The 17,412-nt window shown below is 40.4% G+C and overlaps 1 protein-coding gene across 1 annotated transcript in view; it reads left to right on the plus strand.

Annotated features, from left to right (window-relative positions):
- Positions 1–3,642: 3,642 nt before the first annotated feature.
- RETREG1 (reticulophagy regulator 1) overlaps positions 3,643–17,412 on the plus strand; it is a 71,106-nt gene continuing 57,336 nt past the window's right edge. Inside the window, exon 1 of the mRNA XM_063326124.1 lies at positions 3,643–3,938. Coding sequence (XP_063182194.1) covers positions 3,658–3,938 — 281 coding nt within the window. The 5' untranslated portion in view covers positions 3,643–3,657. The remainder of the gene's footprint in view (positions 3,939–17,412) is intronic.

Below are 17,412 nucleotides of genomic sequence, written 5' to 3' on the forward strand. Positions count from 1 at the left end.
ATGATCGATTGCCCAGCCCATCCTGAGCAGCAATTGCAGATCCTCGTCCTGCTGACCCTCATTTATATACTGAGCATGACGTCTGTGGTGTGGAATATTCCTCTGGCCAGCTTGTCCTGCCTAAGCTCCCTCTCAGCTTCTATGGAAAGCTGAAAAAGTCCTTGACTTAAGTATTATTTAGCAACAACTAAAATCAACATTATTCTCATACTAAATCCAAAACACAGCAGCTGCTAGGAAGAAAATTAACTCTATCCTAGCTGAAACCAGGACAGTTGGGCAGGACACAAAGCAATTTGTCATAGCCAACAATCAAGGTGCTTTGAGTGAGTATGTATGTGGGGAGAAAGGTTGGACCAAACATCTTTGAGACATTCCCTTGAAACTAACTTGTTCTGTGATCCTGTGATGAAATGAAGCAAATGGAAACAACTTTTTTTTAAAAAAAGAGACGAAAAGTCATACCATTTTGAACTAAAATCCTCAACTGAATTCAACAATGTTACTCTATGCTGACATCAGAATTTTTAAACAGATTTCAGAAGCGTTAGAATGCTTTGATATTTGTAAGCTCCGCTGATAAAACCATTTAGAAAGCTTTCTCCTCAGCTTTTATCCACCCTTTCATTGTAGTCCCTGACACCAGAACTGCAGTCCCTAGTCTAATTCTGTGCATTACAGCTCACACATGCAACTGTGCACTGGCTGCTAGTCTTAGTTTTTCCCAGCTGAAATTCACAAACTTCACACAAACCTTTTAAACCCTGGCAGGCAAAACGTCAAAACACAGAAAGATCAAAGCCAGAGATCATATTTACTACCATTTTGTCTGAAAAAGACATATAAACTTTCAGTGGCTGGGAATGAATGATCCATGTCTTCTCTCACACTGATGTCTATACCAGAGTGCTTTCAGTAAGCTCATTCATATAAACCCAACTCAGTAACTATCACCAATGAAAAAGAAGAGCTGGTGTCCATCAGTATGTGAAGCATTTTTCCCATTAGCTAAACTACAAAACCTATTCTGGAAGAACTTTTCACTAATTTCTATTCATGGTATAGGCCAGGAAAGCAGAGGCCAGTAATCTAGACTGGATGCAAGTTTAATCATAATCAGAAAGAGTTCCCACATCTATGGTCTACCATGCCCACTGAAACCCCACTTCATCCTCCCCTCCCGGATTCCAGCCCCCCCTTTTCTGAGGAGAGGGAGGATTCTTGAACTCCTGCAACTGAAGGAAGTACAGTATAGAATATAAATTAGGGGTGGGGGGGATACAACCATACTCCAATATTTAAAAACAGAAGTGGAATATTGGTAAGGGCGGATCGCCAAAAATCTGTCATGGTTTAATCCCTAGGGCCATAGGATTATATTGCCATTATCCACATTTCACAAGCTCAGTACAAATCAAGATCTAATGCTGGTTAACCACAAATTCAAACATTTTAACCTATTCCACAGTCACTTTAAAAGTGCACAAGGAATACCTGACTTCTTTCCAGGCTTATCTAGTAACTGTTTGGAGTTAACTAGACTTAGATGCCAAATAGGACAGCCCACATTACTGAAATAACTGAACGCAAGGGAAAGCAGGCTGCCGCTGGCTATGCTGGGGATGGTTTTCGCAAGTTATGGACAGCGTTCGCTGCAACAGCAGCTTGGCATAGGTAACACAGCATCCTACAATGTCCTGAAAAAAGGATAAGTACAGGAGAAATCCCCCTGTTTGTGCTCCTCTCCCTACCTCTTTTTCCTTGTGAGAAGACCCTATTTTTACTCCCATGGACTGGTAAGATTCCCTCTGCTCCCACTCCCAAAACCAGGGAATAAGCATCTGTAGGCAACCACTGCACACCCCCTAGAGAGGCATCAAGTGCTCACACACCACCAACAGGAGTGCTCAGTAATTGTAAGCAGCTGCTTGCACACACATGAGACAGCGCCTGTTCTCCAGCATGGGGAAGACACTCTCTTTTGACCAAGTCTTCTTGGGGCAAAGTTTTATCCATCAGCATAAAACTGAAGCAAAGGAACAAGGTGTTTCTCCAGTCTTGCTGCAACCATTTCCTGTCCATCTGTGCGGTTTGGGTTACTGGAGGAGCCTGTCTCTTTCCTTTTGCTCTCTCATAAACAACATTTAATCCATCACTTTTTAGCTAGGCTTATTATTCAGGCAGGTCTGCATGGCCCCATGTTCTCAAAAGGTAAAAGCATAGTAGTGTAACAAATTAGCATAAAACTAAAATGTCCTTTAGAAAAATTTTAATTGCTTATGTAGAATGATGCTCTGTATGTTTCCTCTTGGGTACAATTCATATACTACATAAAGGATGTGGAATCAGACAAGTAACAGAACTCCTTCCCAAGGACATCTGGTCAAAACACACACGAGATTTGCAACCCACTGTTAACGGTGCAACTTAATTAATTTTGTGATCTTATTTTGTCTTCTTTTACCTCAGAGGAAAAAAGGCACATTGACCTTAAAGTGAGTATGACTCCTTTTCCCATAAAAAGATCAAGCTAATAGAGGGTACTCAATTAAGCTAGAAACAGATGTTAACTCCCAATCCAAAATTATTCTTCTTGTTATTTTGCTCTTGTAATAAAAATGATTTAATTTTGTGCAGTTTATACTGTGAGACACGTTCTTTGATTCTGATTTTTGGCAGATCCTGTTCAGCAACAGATGCTCGAGTGACGTTTCTCACCAGGCACCCTCTCCAGAATCCATCTCCCTAATAATCACATTTGCTATGATGCACATCATCACCTTAAAGACCGTGTCAAGCTTCCATCTTGAGCCTTAGGCTGGACAGATACTTAGTCGTACAGATGACAGGACAACACAGGATATATTTTCAAGTAAGTTTCTTGGATATTTAGGAAAGATGCAGATGGAAGCCACCAAACTCCTGTAGCGTCCTTCATGGTCTGAGAAGTTTCCAGCACTGCAACAACAATTTATTTCCATTTTGGGGAGGATTCTGGACATTGTTGCTTGGCTGTGGGATATACAGGAGGAGATGAAGGAGCTTTGGTAGTAACTTCTTCTGGTAGATTTCACAGCATCACCACACCACTTCCCAAACGAAGGCGGCAACTGGTTCCCCAGCGGGCAACCAAAACCCTCAACGCTTTTACCTGGCTACTTCCGCGGCCTGGGTGTGTGCCTACGAGCCCTCCGTTCACCAGAGGGCACCGGCCGCTGGGAGCACCCACCCCTGCTGTAATCCCCACCGCCAGCCGCCCCAGGCCCCCTACCGAGCGGGCGGCGGCGGGGAGGAGGCCCGGACACAGTAGCTGCGGAGCGGCGGGGGAGCCACCGCGGCTAAGGGGCCCTAACGGCCAGGCAACAGTCACGCGCAGCCCCAACTGTCATCATCACCATCACCAACCGCCACCGCCCCCCCCCCGCACCTGTCACGCGCACGCGCAACCCCTCGTGACACCTGCCCGGAGGGCGGTTCCCTTCCCACCCCCCGCCCCGGTGTCTGGCGCGCGGCTCGCGGTGACGTCAGCGGCGCCGGTGGGTGGGGGTGGGTGGGGGGTTAACGGCTGCGCTCTGGGCCCCGCCCCGGCCCCGCCCCCCGCCGGCCCGGCCCGGCCCCGCCCGCCCCAGCGGCAGCCTCGGTGGTCGCGACCGAACCATGGCGAGCGCGGAGCCCGCGCAGTCCTGCGGGCCAGAGGCGGGTGGGGAGCGCGGCGGCGAGCGGGAGCGGCCAGGGGACCTGCCAGGGGACCTGGAGGAGCGGAGCGCGGCGGCGGCTGGGGATGCGGAGCCGGCGGAGGTGTCAGGCGCGGCCGGTGCGGCGGCGGCGCTGCTGGGGGAGACGGGGCTGGCGGTGGGCTGCTGCATCGCGGCGGCGCTGAGCTGGGAGCGGCCCCTACACAGCCTGGGCGGCTTCGCCTGCGCCAACCTGCTCTTCTGGTGAGCGAGCCTGGCCGGGGCAGGGACCGTTCCCCCCGGGAGAGGAGAGCCCCTGCCCGGCGACGGGCGCCTGCTCCCCCACCCCTGCGCTTTGCTCGCCCCCCCGGGAGGAGCGTTTGGCCCGCGCCCCCCTTCCCCAGCCCGTCCCCCGGCCGCCCTTTGAGGGGTGCTGACCCGCTCCCCTCGCTCTCACCTGCGCCATCGCCTCCCCCACCGCCGGGGGCAGGGTATGGCCCTTTGCGTTGTGTGCACCTGCTTCATCGGGATCCTTCACCCGCTGTGTCCGCTCTCTGCAGCCCCCTCCCCATCCTCCCCATGCTTCTCACAGTCGCCGGGTGCCCGGGCTGGGAGCAGACCTGGGCGGCTGAGGCACGCCCCGCCGAGAAGTTGTGTTTCTTGCCGTGGGGATGAGCGGTGGGCCTGCCGTTCTCTGCGGAGTTGTGAAACCCTCGTGAAATTAGGCCTTGAGCCTGTCATTAGCGCTGCGCTGCTGCTGCGGTCCGTTACTTCAGAGTTCGTTTTGGGGGTGCGCGCTTCGCCAGGTTGGTGGCCTAGTTAGTGGAGGCTTTGTGGAGTGGGGACAGCGGGAACGTTACTGCAGTGCACCAGTTCTCTTTTGGTTTTTGACTAAGCTTTTTGTAGTCGGATACAGTTTTGGGGAAAAAAAGGTAGAAACTAAGATAGGGACGTGTTCATTGTTGTGTTTGTAACAACTCTTCTGTTTATTTCTGTAGGAAAAACTTGGCTTTCTGTATGAAACTTCTTCAGGACTTTCCCCTGATCTTAGGTTTTGGCGATGCCTACATTTGTTTTCTGGTCTACTAAAATGTTGCTGGATGCCTGCCTGTTCATGTAGAGTAATTTATGTGTTAGGGCTCTGTGTAATAATACTGTTGAGATTCTAAGATGGAATTGTGTTTCCTCTCCTGTGGCTAAAACTGCCTCCTTTCCTCTTAAGCAAATGAGTGGCAAACAAGCAAAGAGGTGGATTAATTGCAAACTCCACTTAGTTCTCTATAACCCTAACAGTGGGATGCTTAAACATGAGATCCAAGTCATGGAAAGAGAACTTTTTGAAGCTTTGTGCTGCACAAGAAAATCTCTTTGTATAAATATTTTTGAAATAATTTTATGCTCTTTAGTTGCAGGAGTGGTGCGTGTGATGTCTAATTTAGGTTGACTTTTGTTATCCATCCTGGTCTCGGATATCCAGGGTAAATCCTTTCATTGAGGAAGTTACATGGTTTTGCTCTCTTTTTCTGCATACATCAGAGATCATCTGTTCTTTCAGCGATTTGGAAGGGTCATAACGCTTTGTGTTTCTTTGCGACATGGCTCTGTGTCCTACTTTCGACTGGGATAGAGCTAATTTTCCTTGTAGTAGCTGGTATAGTGCTGTGTTTTTGATTTAGGGTGACAGTAATGTTGACAACATTACTGATGTTTTAGTTGTTGCTGAGCAGTGCTTATACTAAGTCAAGGACTTTTCAGGTTCTCGTGCCCTGCCAGTGAGGAGGCTGGGGTGCACAAGAAGCTGCGACACAGCTGGGACAGCTGACCTAAACTGGCCATACCATATGGAATCATGCTCAGCATATAAACTGGGGGGAGTTGGCCAGGGGGCAGCTGCTGCTCAAGTACTGGCTGGGCATCAGTCAGCGGGTGGTGAGCGGTTGCGTTGTGCATCATTTGTTTTATATTATTATTCCTTCCTTTTCTGTTTTATTAAACTGTCTTTATCTCAACCCATGAGTTTTACCCTTTTTTCCCCCCAATTCTCTCTCCCATCCCACTGAGGGGGAGTGAGCAAACGTCTGTGTAGCATTTAGCAGTCTGATAATATTTTCAAGGACAGCACCTAACAAAATACATTTTTGCATCTCAAGGAATAGTAGCTGCTGGGCAACCTGTCTGCTATCCTTTTGTCCAGTTTCGATCATAAGCAAGGTATATAGTGCATGCATTATGCAATGCCTATAGAAAAATCTCCTTTGGTAGTCTTAATGGCAACTTGCTATGTGACCAGTGTTTGAACTTATTTTATCAAAATTTATAGTTCACTCTACTTTCTTACTGTCAAGATGAGTCACAATGGCAAAAGTCAGGACAAGGATAGTTTTTATTTTGATGGTATTGCTCTACCTCAGCAGGAAGCTCGCTATCTTAGTGCCAGGGAGATTTGAGAGGCGGAGACAAACTAGGAAATATGTGGAGGCAGATATGATGGCCAGTGAACTTCTGTGGTGTCAGACTGAAGAAAATCAAGGAAGATCTTGTTAGCAAACCTATGAAATCTGACACTTTGAAAATGAAACAGTCATTTAAATCTAGTTTCACATTTCCCTGCTTTGGTCTTGGCATCATGAGCGTTTGCAGCACTGTGTATTTGCTGCTTTTCCTTTTCTCCTTTGCGGTCCAACTGGTCAGCCTGGTTTGTGATGACTCAGCCAGTCCCTACTGATTCAGGACTGGGAACGAGAGTCTGCTCCTGTTGCCTGTGAAGTCTCTCCTAAGCGGGCTCTGTGCTGGCTGGAGCCTAGGTTGAAGAAACATTTCCCAATTACTGCTTCATCTTTCTTTGTCATGTGCCTGCAAGTATCCCTATTGCCGTGCAGAGGTAGCTGGACTCCCAGTGCGTAGGGCCTCTAATCTCAGTATTCCTCAAAGTTGAGAAGTCTGTATTGCTGGGTGGGAGACGTCTCTCACTATGTTGGCAATAGCGTTGGTGGAAGAGGGAGGAAGGGGAGGTGAAGTTTAATTTTACAGTTTTTCAAATGTTGGAAGAGTAGTGATAGTTCCTTCCTCCCATCCCTCTAATTTTGGTGGGACTGTATTTTCCTTCACAGTTAGTTTAATTCTTGTATGTATGCCATTCAAAACACTTCATGTATAAACTGTTGCAGTAGGAGCTGCTGAGGGTCAACTATTTCTCTGATGTCCTGTTGCAAAATCCTTTTTTTTTTTTTTAAAAAAAAAATCTATCTGATTCTAATCTCCCATTAAAAATCTTCTAACTGTGGTACTGTATATAAATGCATCTTCAGTGTTTACTACTGAAATAACTGTCTTGTAAGTACAAGAAATTTACTAATTTAATTTCATTTTGTTTTCCTTCATTTTCTGAATATTTCTAACAAATCATCATGGGCTCCTTAACAAGGCTTAAAGCAACTCGATCTTGACTTTAGGACCTTCTTAGACTGGGCAGTACTGTACTCTACCATTTTTCAGTTTCCTTTGTTTTCTAACATAAAGACTGCACGAAAGTTCAGACCCTACAAAAGCTGATGCAATATGCTTTGCTTTAATATTTTGAATAAATGTATCAAATTGTAATGCAATTTAGATTTTATATATACTGGCATATTTAGTGAACTAACATTTAATAAAATTTTCTCAAAAATGAATGAAATAGGGCTGTCAGTTAAAGTGAAAAAAATAATTCTGGTTATTGAAAAAGCATCCATTGCTTATCACCTCCATTATTTGTTCAACATGAACAGTTTTAAGCCCTTCGCCCCAAACGACCCCAATTGAAAATCTTTAAAATGAACAAGGGTTAAATATATATTATTTAGCACCTAATGATCTGAAATGTGATACAGAGTCTACTTTTCTGCTGTAGATAGTTTACAAACTGAAGTCAAAATACCACATGAGAAAATAAGATCTTTTTTTCCTATTTTACACACACAGTACTGAAAAAATGAGTGATTTGCCCAAGAGCAGAGAAACTCTGTGCTGGTGCCAGAGGCTTAGTCCAGGTATTCTAAGTGTTAGGCTGCAGGCTGATAACTTTCAGTTTTATGTTTATTCTTAGACAAATATTAACAGTCAATCCTAGATTTTATGTTAGTTATCTACCCTAATTATTACTTTATGTGTGTGTATGGGGTAGGGGGTATAGTGGCAGCTTTTCATTTTTGTTCTCCCAATCTGTCATCTTAAATATTTCTCTGAGGTCAGGGGGACAAGTTTATTTTTAGTAATTCTGCGCTGTTAGGTGTCTTTTGTAGTTTGCAGATATTTGTTTCAAAGGTATGTTTTATATTTGCAGATATATGTTTCAGACATAATACGTTAATATCTACAAGGTCGTCCTTAGATGCTTCCGTTGCCTCTGTTCACCAGTTGCCTAAATGACTAATTTCCATAGCGTTTCTTGGGAAGAGAGGCAGTAAGAAAGACTAAGATGTAATAGATCTTTTCTCTGTTTGTCTCCTTGTGCAACAAATTTTTTGCATTACCCCGCTTGCTGTTCTTGTTGCTATCCCAAATCCAATTTTTTATTGGATTATTTTTATATGTTTTTTGATATACAAATGTGTGTGTTACTGCAGGTCTGTTATATGATGTTATTGTACTGGATGAACAAATTAACTGACCAGCTGTGTAAAAGACAAGTATCATTCCTTGATTTAGACAGGTATGCTGGCCAAATCTACTGTTAAAAATAGTGTCTTTTGTCACCATCCACGCTCAGATTTTTTTTGTTTTGTTTGGTCTTGGGCCTAATGAATATTATTTTTTTTTAATGGGAGAATTAATTGATCAAGAGAGGAAACAATATTTCTTATATCTGAACTAACCATGTGCATTGCATCAGGTAAAGGCTGTGGTAGGAAGGGTATTACAGATATAAAATCTAATTGCTATTTAAATGTTAGTTAAAAAAACACATTCAGAGTTTAGAGGTTTGTTGTGTTTTAAGTATCCAGTTTGTTTTTAAGATTTGTTATTGAAGTGTTTATTTTGGTTTGGTTTGAAGTATCCAATTCACTTTAAGATTTGTTACTAAAGTGTTTCTTACACGAAATCTCTGCTTTGAAATTATAATGCTTACCATGAGGAAAGTACTCAGAGTACTTTTTCTTCATTAATTTATTTTTTTGACCAAAGGAAATAGTACTGGGCTAAGCATTTCTTTCAGGTGTTTGCACACAAACTGTAAGTGGTGTCACTACTACATCTTGATGGATAGCTTGCTTATAAAGCAAGGTTTCTGCATATTTAGAGCAGCGTGCATCCAAAGTGTATGCCTGCATCTGGATTTTTATTCTTTGTTGCGAGAAAGAAACTGACCTATTAGACATGCATCAGCCACATTTGTATAGCTGTTCATAACTCTATGTATGTTCGGTATGGCTGTCATTATGTTCCATTTCAAGTGTGTGAGAGAGGGGACTGTAAGTTTCTGCCTGCTATCAAGATTGACTGTGGGTACCACTGGAAATGCAGTCCTCAGGGAGCTGCTCAGTCAAACAGCACATCTTAGTGAACTTGGCATCCTGAACCTTAGGAAGCCCACTGCTTACAAAACGTTACTTTCTCCTTAGTCTTGTCTGTATTAGGTGGTCTTCTTATTGCTAGGATGTTATTCCTAGAACGCTGGTGTGGTGATCACTAGTGTTTTTCAGTCAGTGTAGCAGTACTGCCTGGGGGTGGTGAGGTTGGTGGTTGTTTTCCCTCAGCAGTTTGTGTGGTCCTTTAAGGATGACTCACTTAGTCCTCATACAAGGATCATGTGGCTTTTATCCATCCAAACCACTCCTCATTACCAGCATGCCACCAGATGTCATTAGTAAGAAATTCAGAGACTCTGCATAGATTGAATTGGCTATGTAAATTCAGCTTTTTATTTTACTTAAACAACTCTGGATTTTTTATGAGTCCAGATACTGAAATTGCAAATGGCAATATATGAATATTTTCTTCCCGATTGCTTTAATTCAGCTTTACATAGTAATTCAGCTGTTTCAGAATCCTTTTCTTCCCCTCTCAGACTTAAGTTTTCCCAAAACCACACTCAAATCTGAGAGTATGCTGAGCAAAATGAATACAGAAAGAATTAATTCTACCCAAATTTAAATCCATAACAAGAAAATATTTGGTTCAAAATACTTGCTTTCATTTAGAATATATGTGGAAAAGTCATCAGTGGCCGTGGACAGGAGGGAGGTTACCAAACTAAATTAAGTGAGAACTGGAATAAAAGAAATTTGTTAGATCAAAACATAAAGCAAAATGCATAACAATTAAGTGGTTTGGAGTAAGAGGGGGTATTGACATTTTGAGACCAGTTTGTAGGATGTTGGCCTTCAGATCACTATCTTAAATTTGTCACATCTCCTGAGTCAGGAGAACACATCTATATGTTTCTGTGACAAAATGTTTTTCTTATAGCAGCCAGATGTTATATGTGATTTTAATTTGGGAAATTTCAGTCTTCAGCTATCTTTGTTATATAGGTAATCTTATAGCGCCCTTTTTAGTTGTTTTGGGATTACCTTCTGAAAATTCAAAGTATCAGGATAACATACGAGTAAATAGTTTAAGATAGATTGTAATCCTGCCTCAAACTCTAATAAGAGTTTCTATCTTTTATCCTTTAAATAAGGGTAGTAAAATACGTTATGTATTGACATATTTCTTTTGTAATTACAATATGTTCGTTATCAGAAAAGATAAGAAAAAAATTCTGGCATAGGCAGTTCTGAAATTCACTGTGCATCCACATGAATGGGTTTCTTACATGGTTGTTAGTTTGTGTCTTCTAGTCTGATAGTCTTAATTTACTTAATTTGCTGCCTTTTACCAACCTTTTGAAACTTACTGGTATTGTGATTATTCCATTATATCCAGCTACAGTACAGTAATTTGCTGTTTGTTTGTTCTGCAAGCTTAAAAAAAAATGTTTGTGGTTTGGGTTTGGTTGGTTTTTTTCCCTAGAAGGTGATATTCCAAAATACGCTTTCTCAAGTAAAGCTAAAATTCTGATAGCAACGCAAGTTATGATGTAATTTTAGAGTCTACTTGTTTTCACTTAGGCAGTTTTAAGCTTATGTTCACTTTTCCAGTGCGAATTATTAAAACTTCTGAAGGCTTTGGAGTTAGAAAAGTGTAACAGAAAGTTAAATTAATTTAATTTAGTTAGCAAAAAATTTAAAGCCATTATCTCAGCAGCTTTTTAGTGACAGTTTGCATTGTTTTGGCTGAGAGATTGGTTTACAGGAATGAAAATAGACATTGTTTTAGAGCCAGACAGCGTTACATAAAAACCTGGACAGTTTACAGCATTTTTCAACCAGTAAGAAGAAAACAGGATCAATCAGGAAAGAAATCAAATGGGATAATTGAGGAACTGAGGGAAAGCGAGCATTACTGAGCAATTTAGGACCAAATCCAGGCTGAGGACTTTGCAGAAGATGGAAATCCCAAACAAAGGAGAATAGACGAATTGCAGCATGGCTTGGGTTTATTCTGTCTTGTTAAAACTTATAAATTCCGTGTCTAAAGCAGTTGTCTTAAGAGAGAAACGACAATTTCTTTATGCATTAACTCAAAATAATGAGACCTTTCAAATAGTAAGTAGAATTTTGAGAACAATGGAAGTTTTAGGGGGATATGCTATGCTCCATGGTAGATGTTACAGGACTAATGAGGGCATTAAAGAAAAGGAGATTTAGGGCAGCATGGTAGAGTTGAATTGTTTAACATCAAACTGCTGCTACTGTATGAGAAAATGGGATTAAGATTTCTTCTGTACTTTGCCAGAGTACAGGTTAATTAAGGTCATCTGGACATGTTTCCGCAAAAATAAAGGAAGCCAGGTTATTTATGTTATGTGTTTAATTCAAAATAATTTTAACTTCCATGGAAATATCATCCCCTGTTTTCACTGATGTAACAGGTAGCATTTGATGTCATGGTAGACTCACAAGGTATGTCATTTAGGTCACTTTAACTTTCTCCTCCTCAATTTTTTATTTTATACGCCTATCTGAATGCAATAGGTTACAGTAAATCTGATCCACAACCCACAAGTGTTGAAACATAACTCTAACTACTGCATTCACCAAGACATTTCCTTGCAAACAGTGTGAGATAATTTTGCAATGCCACATTTTATTATTGAGTTACCCTATTTCCCAGACCACTAATATACTTCCAAATTTACCAGCTTATAAGCAAATTTCTCTTTGTTTGAACGCAAAGTATTTTAAAGATTTTTTTTTAATATTTTTGCTTAGAGAATTGTAGTATTTTAATTTTTACTTAGACCTATTTATAAGTTTAAAATGTTGATTCTTTTAGTTGGGTTAGAGAGAATATGCAATTTGAATTCCTATCCTATATATAACTAACTCAAGCTAATAATCATGTAATTCTTTACAATTGTCCAGCAGTCTTTGCCTTTTGCCCTGCAGCCTGACAGAACTACCACTTCTGCAGGTGGCTGTCAAAGTAATAGTAATTTAAGTTTGTGAGAGTCTGTTTCTTATGACAAGGGATTTATTTATTACTCCAAAATCTTTATTCGTAATAACTTCTAGCAGGTTTCCTAAAGAACAGCTGTCCAGGCTTGATTTGATCTGTGCTTTCTGGCTGAACAAATACGATCCTAATCTTTTGACTAAAACCTGAAAAATAAGCCTCTTGGATAAATGGTTGATGACTGAATTGTCTTTGTCTTAACAAAGAAAGAATTGAAGAAAATGCTGCAAGTTTTAGAATAATAATCATGCCTCTTCTGTTTGGGTTTGGTTTTATTTATTTATTTATTTATTTTTATGTACTTAATGATAGAATTTTTAGTCTTATGGGCACTATCCAATGGAAAACTCATTGCTGTTGGCACGTAAGTCACAAATCAACTGCTTTGCAGTTCTTCATTCTATTCTGGTTGAAATATTTTATTAAAAGTCTTAGATATCTAAGTTCTTGGATGGCATTCTTAGAAAAAACTTTAATGGAAAAAAATGCTTCCTCCTAATTTATGCTTTTACAGAGGCTCACACTTTTCTCCACTAAATTAAAATTTATTTTAAATGGTTTTTAATGTACATATTTTAAGAAGCATTCTATTACAGTATTTCACATGTTTTCAGCTAAACAGATATAGAGCTATTTGAGTTCAAGCTGCCAGGCACGCAAAGTGGTGGTGTGCATAGTTTAAATCTGGATTAACATGCTGTCATTTCTTTGCAAAGTGGAAGATGTGGAGTAAATGTTTTTTGTGTTTTCTTGAAATGATTTTATTCAACAAATCATGCTTTTTGTATTGGTGAGGAGGTTTGTTAGGCAGAATTTATAAAATTTTTGTTCATTCTAAAATTTTTGACAGCACATATATTACACGTCACAAAATACATTTGTGTATTTTACTCTCTGCAACAGGGATTCTGCTGTACCACAGTTTTTGTGTATCTTTCAGACATGCAGACTGACGGTTAAATATGATACGAATTTAATGAGATTCTACCAAGTTCTATTCTATAAATACATTCTACCAAAAAAGCATGCATAACTTGTTCTGCCGTAAGTGGGTATTTACTCTTTTTGTGCAGGGACGGGGAAAGGATTTTTGCACTGTAATACTTGAATAAGTGTCTAAATACTTTGGCTCAGACCAAGATGTACTAAAGGAACAACAGGAAAAATGCTGCATTATTGAATGTTGGATTTCAAATGTGTTGAATGCTTAAGCATTTGGATTTTAATATTTACAGATACTGCATTTTGGTATTTACGGAAGCTTAATATGAAAATCATTTACATTTAAAAGCAATTCACATAGAAGTTGTAAATTCATATGTTTAATAGATGTAAAGAGCAGGTTTTGCAAACCTGCTTTGGGATGTTTTTCCAATTAGAAGAGTCAGTGTTAAATTACCTTTAAAGAAAATATGGTTAAATTTAATGTATATTGTTGCCCCTTGATTCACAAGAGGGCAAACAAAATGATTGAGCCAGTGATCAGCAAGAGAACAAGCTTTCTGATACTGCCTTTGCAGTGTATTTTAGCAGTGTTCTTCGGGAAGTGCATTTCATGCTGTATTTAGAAGAAAATTTAACTTTACTCCCCTTCTGCAAACCTCTTGCTTGAAATAAGTGTCGGAATTTGTTGCAGCCAGACTGGTGCTGATAGCTCCAGCAGTAACCACGAAGAATGGTCTCCGTGTGCTTCCAAGCAGTAAACAGTTACCACCAGGAAACAGTTATGACCACTTTTTTTTTTTTTCTTATCTACATGCCATCATTGTAGATATCTGTCTGAAACAGTGTTGGGCAGTTCCCTGTTAAGAGTAGGAGCAGACATACTTTTAAAATTAGTAGATAAAAAAAAAGAAGCATATCCATTATTGGCAGTTGAGTGGCTTCTGTTCAGTGGTGCATCGTAGCAGTGTCTTACAGAAAGACCTGTTGTATGGGTGAACTATGGCTGGAAGGTGTCGGTGGATTTTGACCTTAGTGTTTAATGAGGCAACAAGTATGTACCAACCTGCGCTATTTAGAACACCACAAAAATACTCTGAAGAGTTTGGGCTCAGTTTTTAAGATGCAAATGTATTTGTTGAGCACTGAACTAAAATCCGCAAATCATTCATGCAGACAGTAAATGTGTCAAAATAGGTGATGGTGAAGCAAAGCTCTGTATTCATGTCTGTTATTCACAGCTTTCATGTATTTGTGTGATTATCTCTGGAATTCATCTAAGGATAGATGGTTAAGCGTACCTAATAAGGCTTTCTAGAAATAAATGGTTCTGGCTGCTGGTAATCTAATTTGTTTAATTCTTGATGAAATATTTTCTTACAGGTTGTGTTTGCAAAGTACAAGTCATTCCTAATTCTAGAATGTGGTAAAAAAATATACATTCACGGCTGAAATGAGGCTTGTATCATCAAATTGATAGATTTAAGCTTTCAAGCAATTTAGTAGGTCTGTGCCTTCCCTCTATCTCACAAGTATAATTAAAAATAGTTTTTGCCATGCCCTATAAGTGTTCATTATGTTTACAGACCGCAATATTGTATGACAGTGTTTGCATCTGAAATTTCTTAGCTGGCTTGGCTCCTTCTTGATATAACAGATCCAATGAATGACTTGTGCTAGTTAACATATCTTGCCACTATTGACATACAAGCATCCCATACTATAAAGAGCTGGAGAAAAGATAAGAAGGATGGGGTACCTTAGGGTACTTCTCTTTATTTAGGTGATGTGGTACTAGTTAATATCACCTCCAGGAGCAAGTATAGGAGCTCTCTAACCAGATTAGGCTTCATCATTGGTTTTAATGTGTTGCTCTTCTACTATGTACAGTCTTGCTTTTGCCTTTGGGATTTCAGCTGCGTTTCTTGTCCCATCTTTTCTTTCCATCTGACCTTCACAGCTATGGGAAGCTTGTCAAAAGGATGTTCTTTTTTTTTATTTTTAGCCAGAGCACGATTCTTGAACTTAAACATCATATTTTAGCAAAATATGAGAAGTGCCAAAATTCTGAAAAGGTTATGTTTGAATTTAGCAATTTACAAATAAGCAGTAGAGATTAATGGCAATGTGTATTTATTTGTGTGACTAAAAGTAAAGAAGCATGACTTGCTAAGAGAAGTTGCATTATGGGATTTAAGAAAATGATTTTGTACCCTGTAATTGTCTGTAGGTAGGAAGAAATTAAGGTGACTGGAATGCTGAAGATCAGGTAGAGTAGCTCTCAGTGGAGTTTTAGAATGGTGTACTCTCTTTTTTTCGGTAAATCTCACACTTGTATGTAGTATTGTATATATCCATTATTTTAAAATTGCGATAGAGTTATACAGTTGAAGAATTTTGACTTTTAATTCTGAAAGTTGTTGCGTTTTGACTCTTAATTGTGCATTTTAGAGTCATTTCAGTCCAGCTGCAGTACAGCCAGACCAAGAAACAGAAACTCTTATGCCTTAAAGTTCTAAATTCAGCATATTGCAGAAAAGGATTTGCCAGCCACTTTTAATAGACTAAAGTAGTCACAGAATGAAAATACTATTCAGGTTGGTAGAGGCCTCAGGAGGTCTCTGGTCCAACCTTCAGCTTGGAAAAGATTAGTACTTAACTCGGAACAGATTGCTTAGGGTTTTGTCTTCACAGGCTTCAAGGATGAAATTCCACAACCTCTGTGGACAACCACTGCTTAATTATCCTCACAGTCAATAGTTGATATCTCCTTTATTTCATTTTATAATCATGGTTTCTCAGTCTCCCACAGCGGAGTTCACTAGCCCGCTTGGCTCCATCAAGCTTACATTCTTCCTACACAGAAGAATGTAAGTTGGAAGGAAAACAGGAGGTCAGCTAGTTTGACCTGCTCAAATTAGGTCCAGTTAGATCAAGTTGCTCAGCTGCTTACCTAGTCATGTTTTTGGAGATCATACTCCATAGTGGTCTGCCATCTGCTCACTGCTTCCAGTAGCTCCTTCACTTGACTGCTCTATACATCAACCAGAAGACCTCTTTCTCAGGTGATGCCACTCTTGTCATCAGCCCATGGAAGAGGCATTTCTTGCAGCCCCAAAACCAGATAGCTGCATCCTGTCTCTGGAGCTGTGTGAGTGAAGGCCTCTTGTGTGCTGGGGATACCTAATTCAGCCAGTGCTGAGGACCAAGTCCCATGGCATATCGTGATCATTTTTGTGCAGTCCCACACTGTCTACAGCGGAGTTTCTTGCCCCCTTGTCATACATTATGTAAAATACATAATTCTATGCATTGTTTTAACCTTATCTCTCAAAATTCTGCAGAATTTTATAGGGAGACAAATCTTGTTCATGTCTCTAGTAACAGCTGTTTCTTCCACAGAATAATTGTTACTTCCACAGCACTTGTAGAAGAAATTCAACAATTGGAACTTCAGCCTGTTTTGTTTACTGCTTAAAAAGAGAGCATAAAAGTTTGCTGAATAGGTATAGCTATTGATTCTTCTACTAAACAGAAATATCTTTGTGCAGTATATGATAATATCATTCTGGAGCCTTTTAGTTGTCAGATACATGCGTGTGTTAGAAATACTTCAGTAATCTCTGTTCTTTTCCTTAAAAAAGAAGGGGGAAAAGAGCCCTAACTCCTAATAATAAGCAAAAATACCACTGAAACTTTTTGTTAGTCAGGTTGCTACGCATCATGTTGTTAATTTCTATAAGAATTTTGAATCCTGGCACGGTTAGCATAATACGTAGTTTTCAGATCCCAGCATGCTGGACTAACCTTTCGATGAGCTTATGATAGACATTAAAAAAACTACACGGGGACCTTAACAGCTTTTGACCAGTTAAGGTTTCAAGGATGTAGATCTGTCTGACATATGGCTCACAAACAGTTTTTCTAATCCGTATTGCTGGAGCACCTGAGGGCTGATGCACACTGGCTGTGAATGAATTCTTAAGAGGTGGCCTTTCTTGCAAACAGCACAGTCTAAATCAACAGTACTGAAGCAGAGAAGGAGTGTGACAGCTAATAATGTTAGGGCATGGGAAATCCAGTCAGAAGAACTGAAAGCTCTTCAAATAAGTGACAAGCTCTTGTTTGGCTACTACATCAGCTGCTCCAGCTAGATTGCTGTTTTGGTTTTTTTTCCCCCAAAGCTATGGATCAGAAAGACTGCAGTATGGAGAAGGCAGAATGACATGACTTGGAAACATCTTTCAGAGGGGATGCT

The sequence above is a fragment of the Chroicocephalus ridibundus genome, chromosome 2, assembly GCF_963924245.1.
Source record: "Chroicocephalus ridibundus chromosome 2, bChrRid1.1, whole genome shotgun sequence".
Taxonomy (NCBI): Eukaryota; Metazoa; Chordata; class Aves; order Charadriiformes; family Laridae; genus Chroicocephalus; species Chroicocephalus ridibundus.